The sequence below is a fragment of the Haemorhous mexicanus genome, chromosome 15, assembly GCF_027477595.1.
Source record: "Haemorhous mexicanus isolate bHaeMex1 chromosome 15, bHaeMex1.pri, whole genome shotgun sequence".
Lineage (NCBI taxonomy): Eukaryota > Metazoa > Chordata > Aves > Passeriformes > Fringillidae > Haemorhous > Haemorhous mexicanus.
Window position 1 is genome coordinate 869,414 of NC_082355.1, and position 15,978 is coordinate 885,391.

Consider the following 15,978-nt stretch of genomic DNA (forward strand, 5'->3'; position numbering starts at 1 on the left):
CACAGACGTGCTGCACGAAACGAGACCGTTAGTTCAGCATCTGATTTCCTGGCTTATCAGGGGCTTTTTAATACCCTGTTTATCTGGGTGTGCGATAAAGGAAACCGTGGTAATCGTCCTGGTTCTCAGAGCAGCTGGAAACCAGACATGCTGGGGGCTTTTCTTTACAGGCTTTGGTTAAATGCTCCAGAGTAAATTTTTCATTTCTTACAGCATCATTGAGGACATGCTTGTCGTCAAGACCTGCGCTTCTACCAAAACCATCCAGGCCTCCATTTTAAACAGAAAATAGGAAAGAGCGCTGAAGAATGGGTGGGTCTGTAAGGAAGTTAGGTGGAGGGAGGATGTGTGGCTTTACGGGCAGTCAGCACCCCAGTTCACCTTGGCCTGGGGTCTGTCACCACGGCAGTTTGTGCCTCTGCAGTGGCTCTGTGCCCCCTCTGTGGCACCCGGCCAGCCAGGGCTGGCTCTGTCTGCAGAGCTCAGGCAGCCTGGGAGGAAAACCTGGGTTCTTACCAATTTTCAGTCTCTTCAGAATGAAGTGAAAACATTTCAGGAGACAGAAGAAGCCAATGGTTCAGGTTCTCAGCAAAATGCCTTTCTGGAATTGTTTCCAATTGGCAAACACACTTCTGTTTTAATAGTCATGACAAGTCTAGTGTCAACAGCCTTGGATTGAAATTTCTTCCTGCTTGAACTCAAAACTACTTCCCTGCCTAAGAGGATATAAAAATAATTAATAGTTTCTCTAGTTAATGAAGAAATAAATAAACAATTCCAAAAATGTAATCAGGCAGTGTCCACAGCGTGGTGTTTACATTGTTCTCATTGCTGGAAGATAAGGAGGAGGCCCAGATGGCAATGACATTGAAAATGGTTTCTTTACTCTTAGTTTGGTGATACCACTTGCACCAGTAAGTAACTTGCTTTTAGGAGTCCATTCCCAGTGGTTGGTTCAGTTGAGCTGCAGGGCCAGGATGTGTGGTGGGCCATGTTTTGGTGTCTGGGGGTGTGAGGAGTGACCTCCTGTTTGGACAGAATGTGATCCAGGCTGACCATCCCTTCCACACACTGGTGAGAAGGGGTGCAGGCTGTAGGCTGGAAATGGTCAGTAATCTTGGTTCCTGAAAGTGTTCCCCTTGCCATTGTCTCACTAGAGTTGTTTTTCATAGGATCAGAGAATCATGCAGAGGTTTGGGTTGGGAGGGACCTTGAGGATCATCCTGTCCCACCCTGCCATGGCAGGGACACCTCCCACTGTCCCAGGTGCTCCCAGCCCCAGTGTCCAGCCTGGCCTTGGGCACTGCCAGGGATCCAGGGGCAGCCCCAGCTGCTCTGGGCACCCTGTGCCAGGGCCTCACACCCTGCCAGGGAGAACCTAAATGTCTAATCTAAACCTACTCTTGAAAGTTCAGTACTTTTGTGATTTTCATTGATATGCAGTTACAGGAGGGCAGTGCATTTTTAAATGATATCACAGTGCTATGGGGTTCAGCACGTGGGGCTGTGCCCCTGCTGTGTGGGGGTTTCTGTTCCTCTCAGCACAAAGGAGCAGAGCCAGCGAGGGCTCTCCTCAGCAGAGCCCGCCTGCCCTGCAGCAGGGAGCAACTGGAGAGCCCCCTGCCTGCCTCTGCTCCGTGCCCCTGGCTGGTGGCAGGGCCAGAGCCCGTGTCCTGTCCGTGTGTCCGTGTGTCCTTGTCCGAGTGTCTATGGCTGTGTCCGTTTGTCCCTGTCCGAGTGTCCATGGCTGTGTGTCCCTGGCTGTGTGTCCATGGCTGTGTCCATGTGTCCCTGTCTGTGTGTCCCTGTCCGTGTGTCCATGGCTGTGTCCGTGTGTCCCTGTCCGAGTGTCCCTGTCCGAGTGTCCATGGCTGTGTGTCCCTGTCTGTGTGTCCATGTGTCTCTGTCTGTGTGTCCCTGTCCGAGTGTCCATGGCTGTGTCCATGTGTCCCTGTCTGTGTGTCCATGGCTGTGTCCATGTGTCCCTGTCTATGTGTCCCTGTCCATGTGTCCCTGTGTCTGTGTGTCCCTGTCCGAGTGTCCATGGCTGTGCGTCCCTGTCCATGTCCCCCTGTCCGTGTGTCCCTGTCCATGTCCGTGTGTCCCTGTCCATGTGTCCCTGTCCATGTCTGTGTCCCCCTGTCTGTGTGTCCCTGTCCGTGTGTCCCTGTCCGTGTGTCCCTGTCCATGTCTGTGTCCCCCTGTCTGTGTGTCCCTGTCCACGTCTGTGTCCCTGTCCATGTGTCCCTGTCCATGTCCGTGTCCCCCTGTCCCTGTCCATGTCCATGTGTCCTTGTCCCTGTCCATGTCCCCTTGTCCGTGTGTCCCTGTCCCTGTCCGTGTCCCCCTGTCCGTGTGTCCCGCTGCCTAGGCTCTGGCTGTCCATGTCCATGTGTCCCTGTCCGTGTGTCCCGCTGCCCAGGCTCTGGCTGTCCATGTCCATGTGTCCCTGTCCGTGTGTCCTGCTGCCCAGGCTCTGGCTGTCCATGTCCATGTGTCCCTGTCCATGTCTGTGTCCCCCTGTCCGTGTGTCCGTGTCCGTGTCCCCCTGTCCGTGTGTCCCTGTCCATGTCTGTGTCCCCCTGTCCGTGTGTCCGTGTGTCCGTGTCCCCCTGTCCGTGTGTCCCGCTGCCCAGGCTCTGGCTGTCCCTGTCCGTGTCCCCCTGTCCGTGTGTCCGTGTCCGTGTCCCCCTGTCCGTGTGTCCCCCTGTCCGTGTCCCCCCGTCCGTGTGTCCCGCTGCCCAGGCTCTGGCTGTCCCTGTCCGTGTCCCCCTGTCCGTGTGTCCCTGTCCGTGTCCCCCTGTCCGTGTGTCCCGCTGCCTAGGCTCTGGCTGTCCATGTCCATGTGTCCCTGTCCGTGTGTCCCGCTGCCCAGGCTCTGGCTGTCCATGTCCATGTGTCCCTGTCCGTGTGTCCTGCTGCCCAGGCTCTGGCTGTCCATGTCCATGTGTCCCTGTCCATGTCTGTGTCCCCCTGTCCGTGTGTCCGTGTCCGTGTCCCCCTGTCCGTGTGTCCCTGTCCATGTCTGTGTCCCCCTGTCCGTGTGTCCGTGTGTCCGTGTCCCCCTGTCCGTGTGTCCCGCTGCCCAGGCTCTGGCTGTCCCTGTCCGTGTCCCCCTGTCCGTGTGTCCGTGTCCGTGTCCCCCTGTCCGTGTGTCCCCCTGTCCGTGTCCCCCCGTCCGTGTGTCCCGCTGCCCAGGCTCTGGCTGTCCCTGTCCGTGTCCCCCTGTCCGTGTGTCCCTGTCCGTGTCCCCCTGTCCGTGTGTCCCGCTGCCCAGGCTCTGGCTGTCCCTCCCGCAGCAGGACCCCGGGTCAGGAGCCCTCCCCAGCCGTTGCCACGCCCGCCTGCTGCCGGTGACCCTTGAGCCGGGGTTGAAGTGCCAGGTGAATGATTAACCCTGGAATGGCTTTAATTAAACACCTCGATTTCTGCACAGCTCGTTACCCGGGCGCCATCTTCGTTAAGCCTTTCCATTTTCCCCCTTCATTAGCAGTGCCCATCTCACCCCCTTCATTACAGCTTCCCATTTTGCCCCCATATGTTCCCTTGAATGGAAATGATAAACACATCTGTACAAGTAAATAAAATCAGATTGCATATGAATAATTTCTGAAAATTACTCGGGAATGTACTGAGTTTAGTACCCCATACCGATACCTTGCCTCCCAAAATGAAATTTAACCAAAGTTTTTACGGATTTGGAACCCTGAAAATTGGGTGGTTTTTTTCCTCTCTCGTCTATGCTGCTTGATTTTTTCTTTTATCTAGCTAGGACTCACAGTTTGTTAGGGTTTGTTGAGTTGAAAGCGATTCCTGTAACTGCTGAAAGGTATTCCATTATTCTGTTTTCTCAGAGTGTGGTTTCCCTGCCTCACCTGCTCCTTAGGAAGTTTTCGTTTGCCTTTTTCTGTGTCTAAGGTACAGGTGAGAGGTGTGCACTGAGTGTGGCTCCTGCAGGAGCCCTGCTGCCCTGCAGTCCCTCCTGGTGCTGCTGCACAAGCAGGGCTGTCTGGCAGCCCTCCCCACGGTCAGTAAATACTGCCCTTATCTGATACAGCCAGCCTGGGAAGATATGCCTGCAGCCCGGATTAGATTGCTGGCTACTGCTGTATTAATCAATGTAATCGTTTATTTTTAGTTTTAGAAGTCATATCATCTGTTTTCTTTCTCATATTACATTTTCTGTGGTGCTGGTACAGAAAATGAGCCCTGTTTAAAAATTAAAGGTGACTGAAAAGTTTCAGTGGAATATGTTTGGCACTGTCATGGCTTCCCTGACAGCTGATGAATGTTTCCTTAAAAATGCTTTTGTCAGAAGTTTGAGAGGTATAAAGAGTTTTATTTTTGTATCTAAATTAGCTGTCTTCAAAACTATACATAGAAAGATGTTTCCATCTTTTTAATAATTTTAACGAAGCGAAGTTCTCAAGTTCTATATTAGTTATTTAAACTCATAGCTCCCAGCCTGTACTTCAGTGTTTAATCTGAGATATTTATTATTAGAAAAGGAGCTATTTGGCCTAAACTTTTAGAGAAAATAAGGCATCTTAGAGCAGCCAGACAGTGACTGCTGCTTGTTGAAGGGATATTGCTTGGTTTTGAGGTGAGTGTGGGGGATTTAATTTGGGTTTTTTTGCAGATGGTAGTCTAAAAGTAGAGAAACAAATTTCTCTTTCCAAACGTATCAGTAGGCTGGGGAGAGAAGGAAAAGAAATGAAAGAAGAAAATAATATGTGCATCACATGAAAGGAAGCAAAGCTTTGAGGTCAAAGTTACTTGTCTGATGATCAGGCAGGAAAGCTGTGAGAGAGCAAAGAACCAAGGGTGGCTCTCAGGCCTGAGGTTCTCCTCTTGTCTCTGGGCTCCTTCTGAGACCCCCTGGAGCAGCAGAGCTGGCCAGAGCCAGCAGAGCAGGAATAGCCGTGGGTGCTCAGCTCCCTTGCCAGGGGGTGTGAGCTCCCCCAGGCACGAGCTGCAGGTCCGTGCTCAGAGGGGACAGGGCAGTGCCCCTCCGTCCCTGCAGAGCTGTCCTGGAGCTCCCAGCCCTTGGGGAAGGCAGGCCTGCTGGCAGACAGGCTGAGCTGGCATTCCAGATGTGCGTTCCCAGGGACAGGGAGGCAGTGGCACTGGCTTGGGTTGCATCCTGCTGTGCTCGGGTGCTGCGGGGTGCCCTGTGCAACCAGAGGGGTTCATCAGAGCTCTTCAAAACAGGAGGAATTCATTGGAAGAGCCAGGAGAGCCGTGCCATGGCGGATGGGCAGGGATGCAGTCCATCAGTGAGCCCTGCTCCAGCTGACAGACACGTTGTGGGGGCTGGCAGCCTGGGGCAGAGCCACGGAGGAGACGTGGTGAACATTCCAGGGATGCTTCTGAACGCAGAGCAGCGATGTGACAGATCTGAGTTCTTTTCCAAGTTCTGGAAAGAAGCATTCTTCCCTTTGGGAAAAGAGGGGCCTTTTTCTTCCCTTTTTCCTCAAGTTTGACTCATTCTCCTCCATTCCTGCTGCCAGCCTTTCCAGCTGAGGGCTTTGCACCACCCTTGTTCTGGTCTTACTCTGCTCTCCTCTTGCAGCACGTTGAAGCTGTTGCTGCGTTCCTGTCTGGTGTTTTCTCTTCTGCTCAGCCCTCTCTGCTCTGAGACACAGCTCAGCTTCTCCCCAGCTCAGACACTGGTTTTAGGGGGTCTGCACATCCCTTAGGTCTTTGCCTGCCTCTGCTGTCTCATTTTTTCCCCCTAACGCAAGTAATTTTCACTTCTCTCTGCCTTCTGGTTCCATTTTTGTCAAAGTGAGAACTTCATTGACACATTTATTGTGGTTTGACTTTGATCCCTCCGTGTTTGAGTGGGAGGATCCTGCTCCTTGTCTTTTGAGTGCCTCAATCCCTGTAGGAAAAGACAAGGACAATGGCAAAGTCCTTAGGATCAGTGGATGGGCCATTTCTCAGGTGCTCCCTGGGGATGGGACATATGGACCCGTGCAAACTCCCAGGTGTTGGAATGTCTTAATTTGGGATGGAATTTTAAGGTTTGCGTGAGCGTGTTGGAGCTGTGGTTTTTTTTAAAATGTGTGACCAAATCTGGTCAGACTTCCTTGAGGAGGGTAAAAGGAATTTTCCATGCAAAAGCCATCCCACATACAAATGCTAAGCCCACATCAGGGAACGTGGATGCTCTGGAGAGTTTCCAAGGCGAGGCACCAAAACCTTAAATAAAAGTGTCATTTTTCTAGCTTCATCTGGAGAGTGGCTGGAACCCTGGTGAACAGGATTTTCTGTGAAAATCAGTTTCAAGTGAAGCAGGCAGGATGGAAATCATGGTTTAGGCGTTTCAAACTCAGTTGGGAATCACAGAATAGCTGGGGTTGGAAGGGACCTCTGGAGGTCATCCAGTCCAACCTCCTGCCAAGGCAGGGTCACCCAGAGCAGGGGACACAGGAACGTGTCCAGGTGGGTTTGGGATGTGTCCAGAGAGGGACACTCCGTGACCTCCTGGGCAGCTGTTCCAGTGCCTGCCACCCTCCGTGGAAGGAAGTTCTTCCTCCTGTGGAAGATGGATGAACTCAACCTCTGGGCCCTTCCAGGGCTGTGGGGCAGTGGTCTGTAGGGTCAGGGTTGGTCTGTAGGAGTGCCACGCAGCTCTCTTCAGACCAGAGAAGATAAGCCACCGTAAGAGCAGCCCCTGAGCTCTGGCCCAGCACTGCTGGGTCAGCCCTGAGGATTAGGAGCAGCTCCAAGGTGATTAGGATGGATTGTTTGTAGTTCTAAGAGGGATTTGAGTTTTTTCCTTAACAAACCAATCCTTCATTTGTAGCTGGGCTGGGTGTTTACATCCAGATCCTGAAATGAGGGATATTTCTCACTCTTCTCCCAAAGTGCTGGGGTGAAATGATCACTTGTTACTGTGAATATTTGTTGCTATATGGCCCAGTTTGCACAGCTTCTTGCATAACAGCATCCCAGTGGAGCAGCCGGCGGTGGTGCTGGGAAGGGAGCCCTCGTGCAGACTGCAGGGAATGTGGCAGTAATGCAAACAATATGGAGTAAGAGCATGTTTAAAGAGTCAATTTTAAAGGCTGGGATAATTGTGCAAGAAACTTGGCTTCAGAAACGTGTAAGGGAAGGAATCTTGATGCAGCCAAATAGGCCGTGAAAAATCCATACAGCTTTTCTGGGGTTTCACAGAGGTCCTGGTTTAACTGTTTCTGGTGCTCTCTGTGTGCAGAGAGCCCCACCAAGCTGCTCCTGGCAGGTGCCAGCCCTGTGCTCGCCTCTGTCCCAATTAAAGGTATTTCTCTGCTTTGTTTCAGCCCCGGGATGAGGTCAGATGTAAGCTCTTCTCCATCCACAGCCTCTGCAACTACGGGACCACCTCCCAAGCTGTGCCTGGTGTGCTCCGACGAGGCCTCCGGGTGCCACTACGGTGTCCTGACGTGTGGCAGCTGCAAAGTCTTCTTCAAAAGGGCAGTGGAAGGTAGGACCTGCTGGGATGAGTTAGCTGCTCATGAATACCAGATCCCCACGCACATCATCCATTCTCAAACACAGCATCCGTGGTTTTGCCAGAGTCCTGCTGAACAGCCCATCCATTAGATCAGTGATCTTGTCCTGGTAAATCCCAGTGATAATGGTGCATTATCCAAAGCATGGATTCCATTCACATTGATAAAATGCTCCCATTCACTCTGTGTAAAAGAATTTATTGTTGTTTTGGCTTTTGTCTCTTTCGTTTTCTCTCACTGTTGCTTTTGTTTGTTTGTCCCATTTTTATACAAATATTTGTCTGTGTGCAATAGATTTGTAAAGTTTGTGATTTTTCAATTTCTGGTTAGTTGGTTTGTGTAGAAAACTTACATGGAACTTGATAAATGTGTTGTGTGTGAGGGTATTGCAGTTTTCCTGTAAACAATATTGGTTGAATTGCATCCATGTCCCTGGGGGTTACTTGCAGGGACACTGGGTACCAGGGACGTGTGTGGGATTGGATCACTGAGATTTGTGTCCAGTTGTGATTAGAGAAAACCGTTCTGGAAAACAGAGATGATGGAAAACTGCTGTGAATGAGGGCTCTGTGGTTTCTGGGTGTGTCAGTAGCCATTTGTGAGGGACCAGGTTGTACCTCAGGATCTGACTGCGCTTCAGTATCGCATGCAGGACAGCTGGAGCATATTCCCAGTGTTTCTGGGAAGATGGTGATTCCTCAGGTCTGAAGAACATCATTTCTAGCTCTGGCCCTCAGGGTTTCCTGTCTTGTGCCTTCCTCGTGCAGCCCTCTCTGAGCCAGGCTCTTTCTGCTGACATTTCTGCAAGCTGGGGTCACTGCAGGAGAGGGAAGGCTCTTGGACAAAGACAAGCCACCATTCAGTCCTCAGCAGCAGCACTTCCCCCCAGTTCCTGGCTCGCCAGGAGCCGTGGGGAGCTCCATGGAAGGGCAGAGCCCCTCAGAGGGAGCAGCAAAGTCAAGTTCATGTGGTGGTTTCTGCTGGTCACAGAGGGGTGCTGGCTCTGTGGCAGCTGAGGCATAACAAGGCAGTATGAGCTCAAGTGCAAAGCAGATAATCATCTGTACCTTTGATTAAAACATGGTCACCAGAGATCCCTCAGAAGACAGTTTATGAGGCAGCTGGGCAGGTGCCATAGCCATGGCTGTTCTCAAGCCTTAAATAAGTCACAAAAGTATTGATTCAGGAAGGAATCGCCCCAGTGATTCCTTTTGGGTTTGACACACCATAAATCACCTGTCTTGATGTTAAAAATGTAAGCAGGCTGTGCCAATCAGTTCCTCAGGGCTCACCTCTGCTTCCATTTTGACTGTGCCACAAATTATCTCACTTCTCAGAGAACCCCAGAAGCATTAAGGTTGGAAAAGACCTCCGGGTTGATCAAGTGGAGGCTTTGATAGATCCCCCCCGTGTGAGCTGGGCCACAGCAGCAAGGACTGAGCCCCCTGAGCCCTTCCATTCCATGACATGGGTGTTTGCAGGACTGCTTCCAGGGTCCGTTAGTCCTAGTCCTCACTTTAGGGAACAAATAATGCGGTTTTGTCTTTTATAGGCATTTTTCTTATTAGGAACACATGTAAAAAGAATTTGTTTCTGCAACATCCTTTTTATTAGTGGCTGCCAGGCACCTGTTAGTGCTCAGATCAAGCTGACTCTGCACACTCATTATCCGGCCTTCAGCCAAAGCCCTTTTTTCCACCTTTGCCTCCAGGCCTGTGTACTGTGACAGAAACAGTCACAGAAACTGGAAGTGTCAGTGTCTAGGAAGTCAATATAAAGTGCATTTTTTCAGCAAAGAGTAGAACCAGAGGAGAAGAGGAAGGCTGAAGGTGGGACAGCAGCTGTCGATTTATGTGCAGTTCTTCAGGCAGACAGGCCTTTCTTCAGGAGCCCAGGCTGGCCAGAGAGAGCTTTTTCTAGTTCTCATTTCATGGTGTTTCAGAGCCCTCGTGGCTGAGTTTCTCCAGCCCCACTCAGCTCCCAGCCCTTCACCCAATGGACCAACCTGGATCCTCCCCAGCCCCTCCCAGCTCCTCACACCTCCCTCCCTGCCAGCTCCCCAGCACCTCTTCCTCCTGCTCTGCTCCAGATCAGCCCTTCTTCATCAGCCCTTCCCATTCCATCTTCCAGAGTCCTTTGTCTGCAATTCCCAGCCTTTTTTAGGCTGCTGTGCTCAAATGGGCACAGAGCTGTTGGTGCCAGGGGGGCTGTGGGCAGGATGGGGATGGGATGGGATTGGGGATGGGATTGGGATTGGGGATGGGGATGGGGGTGAGGGTGGGGATGGGGATGGGGATGGGATTGGGGATGGGATTGGGGATGGGGATGGGATTGGGGATGGGATTGGGGATGGGATTGGGGATGGGATTGGGATTGGGGATGGGATTGGGGATGGGATTGGGATTGGGGATGGGATTGGGGGTGAGGGTGGGGATGGGGATGGGGATGGGGATGGGGATGGGGATGGGGATGGGGATGGGATTGGGATGGGATTGGGGATGGGATTGGGGATGGGGATGGGATTGGGGATGGGGATGGGGATGGGGATGGGGATGGGGATGGGGATGGGGATGGGGATGGGATTGGGGATGGGGATGGGGATGGGGATGGGGATGGGGATGGGGATGGGGATGGGGATGGGGATGGGGATGGGGATGGGATTGGGGATGGGATTGGGGATGGGATTGGGGATGGGGATGGGGATGGGGATGGGGATGGGATGGGGATGGGATTGGGGATGGGGATGGGGATGGGGATGGGGATGGGGATGGGGATGGGGATGGGATTGGGGATGGGATTGGGGATGGGATTGGGGATGGGGATGGGGATGGGGATGGGGATGGGGATGGGGATGGGATTGGGGATGGGGATGGGATTGGGGATGGGGATGGGGATGGGATTGGGGATGGGATTGGGGATGGGGATGGGGATGGGGATGGGGATGGGGATGGGGATGGGATGGGGATGGGATTGGGGATGGGGATGGGGATGGGATTGGGGATGGGGATGGGGATGGGGATGGGGATGGGGATGGGATGGGGATGGGATTGGGGATGGGGATGGGGATGGGGATGGGATTGGGGATGGGGATGGGGATGGGATTGGCCAGCCTCCAAAGAATGCCCCTGTGTGCCCCAGACTCCCCTGGAAGCTGCTGCCTTGGCTCACTCCTGGTTTTTAGCAGAGTATTTGTGGAGTGCCTGGGTTTGAGCAGCAGACAGAACTGGAGCACGTTCCCTTGGCTGCTGGCACAGCCCTGGGCAGCAGGAGGGCGTGGAGCACCAACTTCCCTTCATTCTCCCCCAAAATGGTCGTGTGACAAGAGGCTTTGATATGATGAAGTACAAATAGTGCAGCTTGGTCCTAGAAAAGGCGAGAATAGGTGAGCAGTAAATACAAGAAACCAAGCAGTCGTGGAGAGGGTGCTCTTTGTTAGGAGCAGAATGGAGCAGGTCAGGAGCAGCCTCACCTGAGTGCCTGTGCTGGTGTGTGAAAGTGTGGTCTCATCAGACAGCACGGAGGGACAGGGAGCTGCTGTCTCTGCTCCCCTGCAGTGCTGGCACGTGGGCAGCAGTTCATGTTCTGTGTGTGTTTCCACGTGTTAGGGAGCTAATGGCAACCAGAATGGTGAGTGGAGGATCTGTTGTCTGAATTCATTAAACACAAAGCTGGCACAAGGGTCAGGAAGGCTCCTCTTCCCTGAGTGGAAGAGGTGGGGCAGTCATTCAGAAAAACATTCCTTGGAATATCAGCTTGAGACGCTTCACAGAAGTTTGGCCAAAGCCATAGGAATGAGCTCTGCATGCCCATAATTTTCACAGCTGACTTGTAAGAAATTCCTTCTCCAAGCTGTTTTCCTGTGAGAAAACTCTTGGACTCTGTTGTTAATAATTCAGTATTTGGAAAATCTGTTTGTTTCTCACAATATTGTACTGTCAGTACTTTGCAATACAGAGTAAAAGCCCAGGCTGCAGCTTTCTGCCCTCTGGAAAAACATGCTCCTTGACCCCTGTCTGGGAGAAGGATCTATTCTTTGGTAATACCTTTCCCTAAATAAGTTACATTCAGACATTCATTCACATAACTCATATAATTAAGAATAGATACTTCTGTTGCCCTGCTCTAAGCAGCTAAAAAATAGAGTTGTTTAAATTTATGTACTTCAACTTGTCATGTTTTCAGGGCCAGTTTTGCTCTGAATCTGTGAATCCATAACAATGTCAGAGAGTTTGGTTTGTCCAGGGCAGGCTCTAAGTTCCAGGAAGGTTTCATGGCTGTCCAGCTGATGAAGCTGTGTCTGTGCTCTGTAGAAATGTTTACAAGTGTTTTCTCAGAACGTGTTTGTGCAGATTATTTATGTCTCTAGTCAGACTATTTAGAGAAATGGGAAACCTGCTGTAGAAGGCAGCTTCGGTAAATGCAAGGGGAAATAGTTTTAAAAATAGAAGTTGCCTGGTGTTAACAAATAGAAAATAATGGTTTTACCTAAATGTATTGGCTTTGAGATGTAAACATGAGAAATGGCCTTGGATGTGTGAAGTCAGGTGGGTACCGATGTTTTTGCAAGGCACACCGTGCAGCCAGGGCAGGTTTGCTGTGCTCCCTCATCAGGGGAGCTGATGTTTGTCTGTCTGTCTTTGTGCCAGGGCAGCACAACTACCTGTGTGCCGGCAGGAACGACTGCATCATCGACAAGATCCGCAGGAAGAACTGCCCCGCCTGCCGCTACCGCAAGTGTCTGCAGGCGGGCATGAACCTGGAAGGTAACCCTGCCTGCCTGGGCTGCCAGGGCACTGCCAGGGCACTGCCAGGGAGCTGCTGGGGCACTGCCAGGGAGCTGCCAGGGCACTGCCAGGGAGCTGCCAGGGCACTGCTGGGGCAGCTGGTGGGGCACTGCTGGGGAAACTGCTGGGGCACTGCTGGGGCACTGCCGGGGCACTGCCAGGGAGCTGCCAGGGCACTGCCAGGGAGCTGCCAGGGCACTGCCAGGGCACTGCCAGGGCACTGCCAGGGAGCTGCTGGGGCACTGCTGGGGCAGCTGGTGGGGCACTGCTGGGGAAACTACTGGGGCACTGCTGGGGAAACTACTGGGGCACTGCCAGGGAGCTGCTGGGGCACTGCTGGGGCACTGCCGGGGCACTGCCAGGGCACTGCCAGGGAGCTGCTGGGGCACTGCTGGGGCACTGCCAGGGCACTGCTGGGGCACTGCCAGGGAGCTGCTGGGGCACTGCTGGGGCAGCTACTGGGGCAACTGCTGGGGCACCACTGGGGCAACTGCTGGGGCAGCTACTGGGGCACTGCTGGGGCAACTGGTGGGGCAGCTACTGGGGAGACTGCCAGGGCAACTGGTGGGGGCAGTTTCAGTCCGTGCTGCATTCTCTGGGCATTGTAACGAGACCCAGCAGGGCTTGTGCTGAACCTTCTCCTGTCTGTGCTCACTTGCTGGCTCTCTGTGTCCAGCACAAGTGAGGCACACACACAAACTGGGATTGTTCTTCATTCCTCTCAGCATGTATGTCTCGTGGCTTTTTCATGGAATGTGGGACAGCAGAACACCTGGAGGGAGGTGTACCACCTGTGGGAGGATGTGCTGTGACCTGACACAGACCTTGGAGGACAGGGGTGGGAGTGGGGATTGCATCTTCCAGCTGAGGAAAATTGAACTACTTTTGTTCTTGCTCTGGATACTTCTTAAATATTTGACAAAATTTCTCTAGAAAGTGTTGGCTAAATTTAACATACCACCACATCCTTGTTCTCTGCTGAGTCCTGAATGACTCCTGAGAATCTGAAGGCCACATCAACCAGAGATTTAGCAGCACTTGTAAAATGGCATAAAACACTTTTATTAGTGTCAGCTTCATTTTATGTTTGCTATTTTTCCCTGAGCAGCAGAGATTAACGCAGCACTTACTGGTGCAGTTATCCTGGTGGTACGTGTATAATCAGAATTGTCAGATAAAATAAAAATGTCAAAGATGTATTTGTCAGCTCCAAGGATGAAGAGAGTTTCATTTCAGCCCTAACATCCTTGGTGAGGTGTGAGTGATAAGTTAAAGAGATCAATGAGGCACAGACTGGTGTCTGTGGTAGCACATCCTTCCTCTGTGCTCCCAGCCTCCCTCAGAGGACACAGCACCACTTCTCCTGGGCTCCTCCTGGGCTGCAGGGGGCTGGACCTGCCCTTCCAGGCACATCCCCTCCTCAGGGTGGGTGGGATGCTGCTGCTCCCTGTGATGAGCTCTTGTCATGATCTGTGTGCAGGAGGGGAGGCTGCAGCCAAAACCTACACCAGAGGGTTCTGAAATAAACCCCTGAAGGCTGGGCTGGTCAGTGAGTGTCTCCCAGGGGCTGGATTTGGGGTGTGGACACTCCCAGTGGGCTCATCCTTCAGAGGTCAGGGCAGGACAGGCCGTTTGCCTGCTCCTGGTGTTTGTGGGAGAGGTCATTGCCCTGCCAGTGGCTGGGAGCAAGGACACCCAACAGCAGAGCCCAAGGCAGCTTAACTATTGCCAGACCCCACAGGTCTGGTTTTGAGGTGGGAAAGAATGCTTTTTGGTTAAGGTTGATTTTTATTTTTTCTCTTCATAGTTGTTTTCAAAATACATCTGTGACATCCATGGATTTATCTATGTGGAAAAGTGCTCTCCTAGTAAGGAATAGTTCTCTGACAGGTTTAGCACTCCCATTGTGAGCTTTTCCCTCCTGCTTCACTTTCAGAGGGCACCAGTGCTGCTGTCTGTGGCTCTGGGACATGGGATCAGGAGATTGTGGAGAGCTTGGGGCTGGGAAGGTCCTCAGAGCTCGTGCAGCCCCAGCCTGCCCTGGCCCAGGTGACCCCAGGGCTGGGCAGCCTGGCCCAGGTGACCCCCCAGGTGACCCCCCCCAGGTGACCCCAGGGCTGGGCAGCCTGGCCCAGGTGACCCCCCAGGTGACCCCAGGGCTGGGCAGCCTGGCCCAGGTGGCCCCCCAGGTGACCCCCCAGGTGGCCCAGGTGACCCCCCAGGTGACCCCAGGGCTGGCCCTTGTGCAGCACAGAAAGTACAGGGTGGTGACACTGGGCTCTTGTCACTTCTCCGTGTGCAGGTTGGAGCCCTCCCAGTGGGGTTTGTCTGAATTCTGGCACAGAGAATCCCAGAGAATAGTGAGGTTTTGGAGGGTGCATTTGGCTAGATAAGCTGTTGGAGAAGGTGGGGAGAGGGAAGCTTTTATGGCTGAGAGGGAAAAGGGATCTAGAAACTCAGGAGCACAGATTGGAAGAACGCAGAGTAGTGTGAAAGGGTGAAAAATGCCCTGAAAAGAAGGATTTTTGGGACAGATCTGAACAGATGGAGAAGTGGTCATGCAGAAAAGCAAACTGGGAGGCAGCAGAAAGTGCAGAACAGACTAAAATCCAGTTTATCTTGTCTATTTTAGGCTCACAGTTTAGGAATGACTGTTGTTCAGAGAGATAATTAAATTTGCATGTTTTTTAGACAGTAATTTCTTTTTGAAAAGTCCCCAGCTGCATCCCCAGTGCATAAAGAATGGTTGCAGCAAACCAGTGAGGGGTCAGAAGAGACCCTGGTGTCCAGCCCATCACTCCTGGGGCCCCTTGCCCTCTCCTGACTCCCTGCTGCACTTTTTCCTGCAGCCTGCCCTGTTTTGGGTTTCTCTCAGTTTCTGGTACCTGCAGTGGATCTCGCTGTTAGGTTTTGGGTAGAAAATCAATTTATTTTTAAATGAATTCATTCATTCATTCATTCTGTTGTGCAGTGTTTTAATTGACCTGTTCTGCCCTGAGTTAAAAGTGGCTCTTTCTATCACTTGATCATTTTCCGTTAGCCTTTTTTACCATAAAAACATTCAGGCTGGAAAAGATCTCAGGTGCATCAGTCACCCTTTTGGCCCTGCCTATCACCCTTTTCTGGAGCTTTCTGTTTTCTGTTGTGTGTTTTTTGGGGCGTAGGGGACTGGAAGAACATCAGACTGTCCAGCTGCAGGTACCAGAGACTTACACAGCACAAAGATGATATTTTGTACTCCAGCCTTTATTTCCTTGAGTTCTCATTTCCGCTCCCACCGTTAATTGGTGTTCCTTGGCACCCTCTCTCTCTGTGATGTGCTGGAAGAAAAGATTTATTGTTAAGTTTTATGCCTGTAAAAAAATGGTCTCATAATTTTTTTGGCTTTTCATGCTGCATTTTACAGTTAAACTTGGCAATTAATTAGTTTTTTCTGCAGTCTTGGCTTGGAATTTATTTCAATTTTTTGAGGAATTTTTATTTTTTTCCAATTCTTTGCCCTGCTCTGCCTGCAGTGGGCTGGCTCTGGCTGGCACTTGGGGAGGGCAGTGCCTGGTGGCCGTGGGGGTGGTGGCAGGTCCCTCGCCCACCTGGCTCAGGTGCTGGGGCCATCTGCCCCCAGGCAGGGAGGAGGAAGCCTCTGCAGCCTGGTGGATGCCAGACTGCAGGAGGCTGGGGCTTGGGGGGTTTTGTTT

The 15,978-nt window shown here is 52.2% G+C and overlaps 1 protein-coding gene across 1 annotated transcript in view; it reads left to right on the plus strand.

Moving 5' to 3' along the window:
• NR3C1 (nuclear receptor subfamily 3 group C member 1) overlaps positions 1-15,978 on the plus strand; it is a 65,752-nt gene that overhangs the window by 31,154 nt on the left and 18,620 nt on the right. The window contains exons 3-4 of the mRNA XM_059860493.1: positions 7,308-7,471; positions 12,146-12,262. Coding sequence (XP_059716476.1) covers positions 7,308-7,471; positions 12,146-12,262 — 281 coding nt within the window. The remainder of the gene's footprint in view (positions 1-7,307; positions 7,472-12,145; positions 12,263-15,978) is intronic.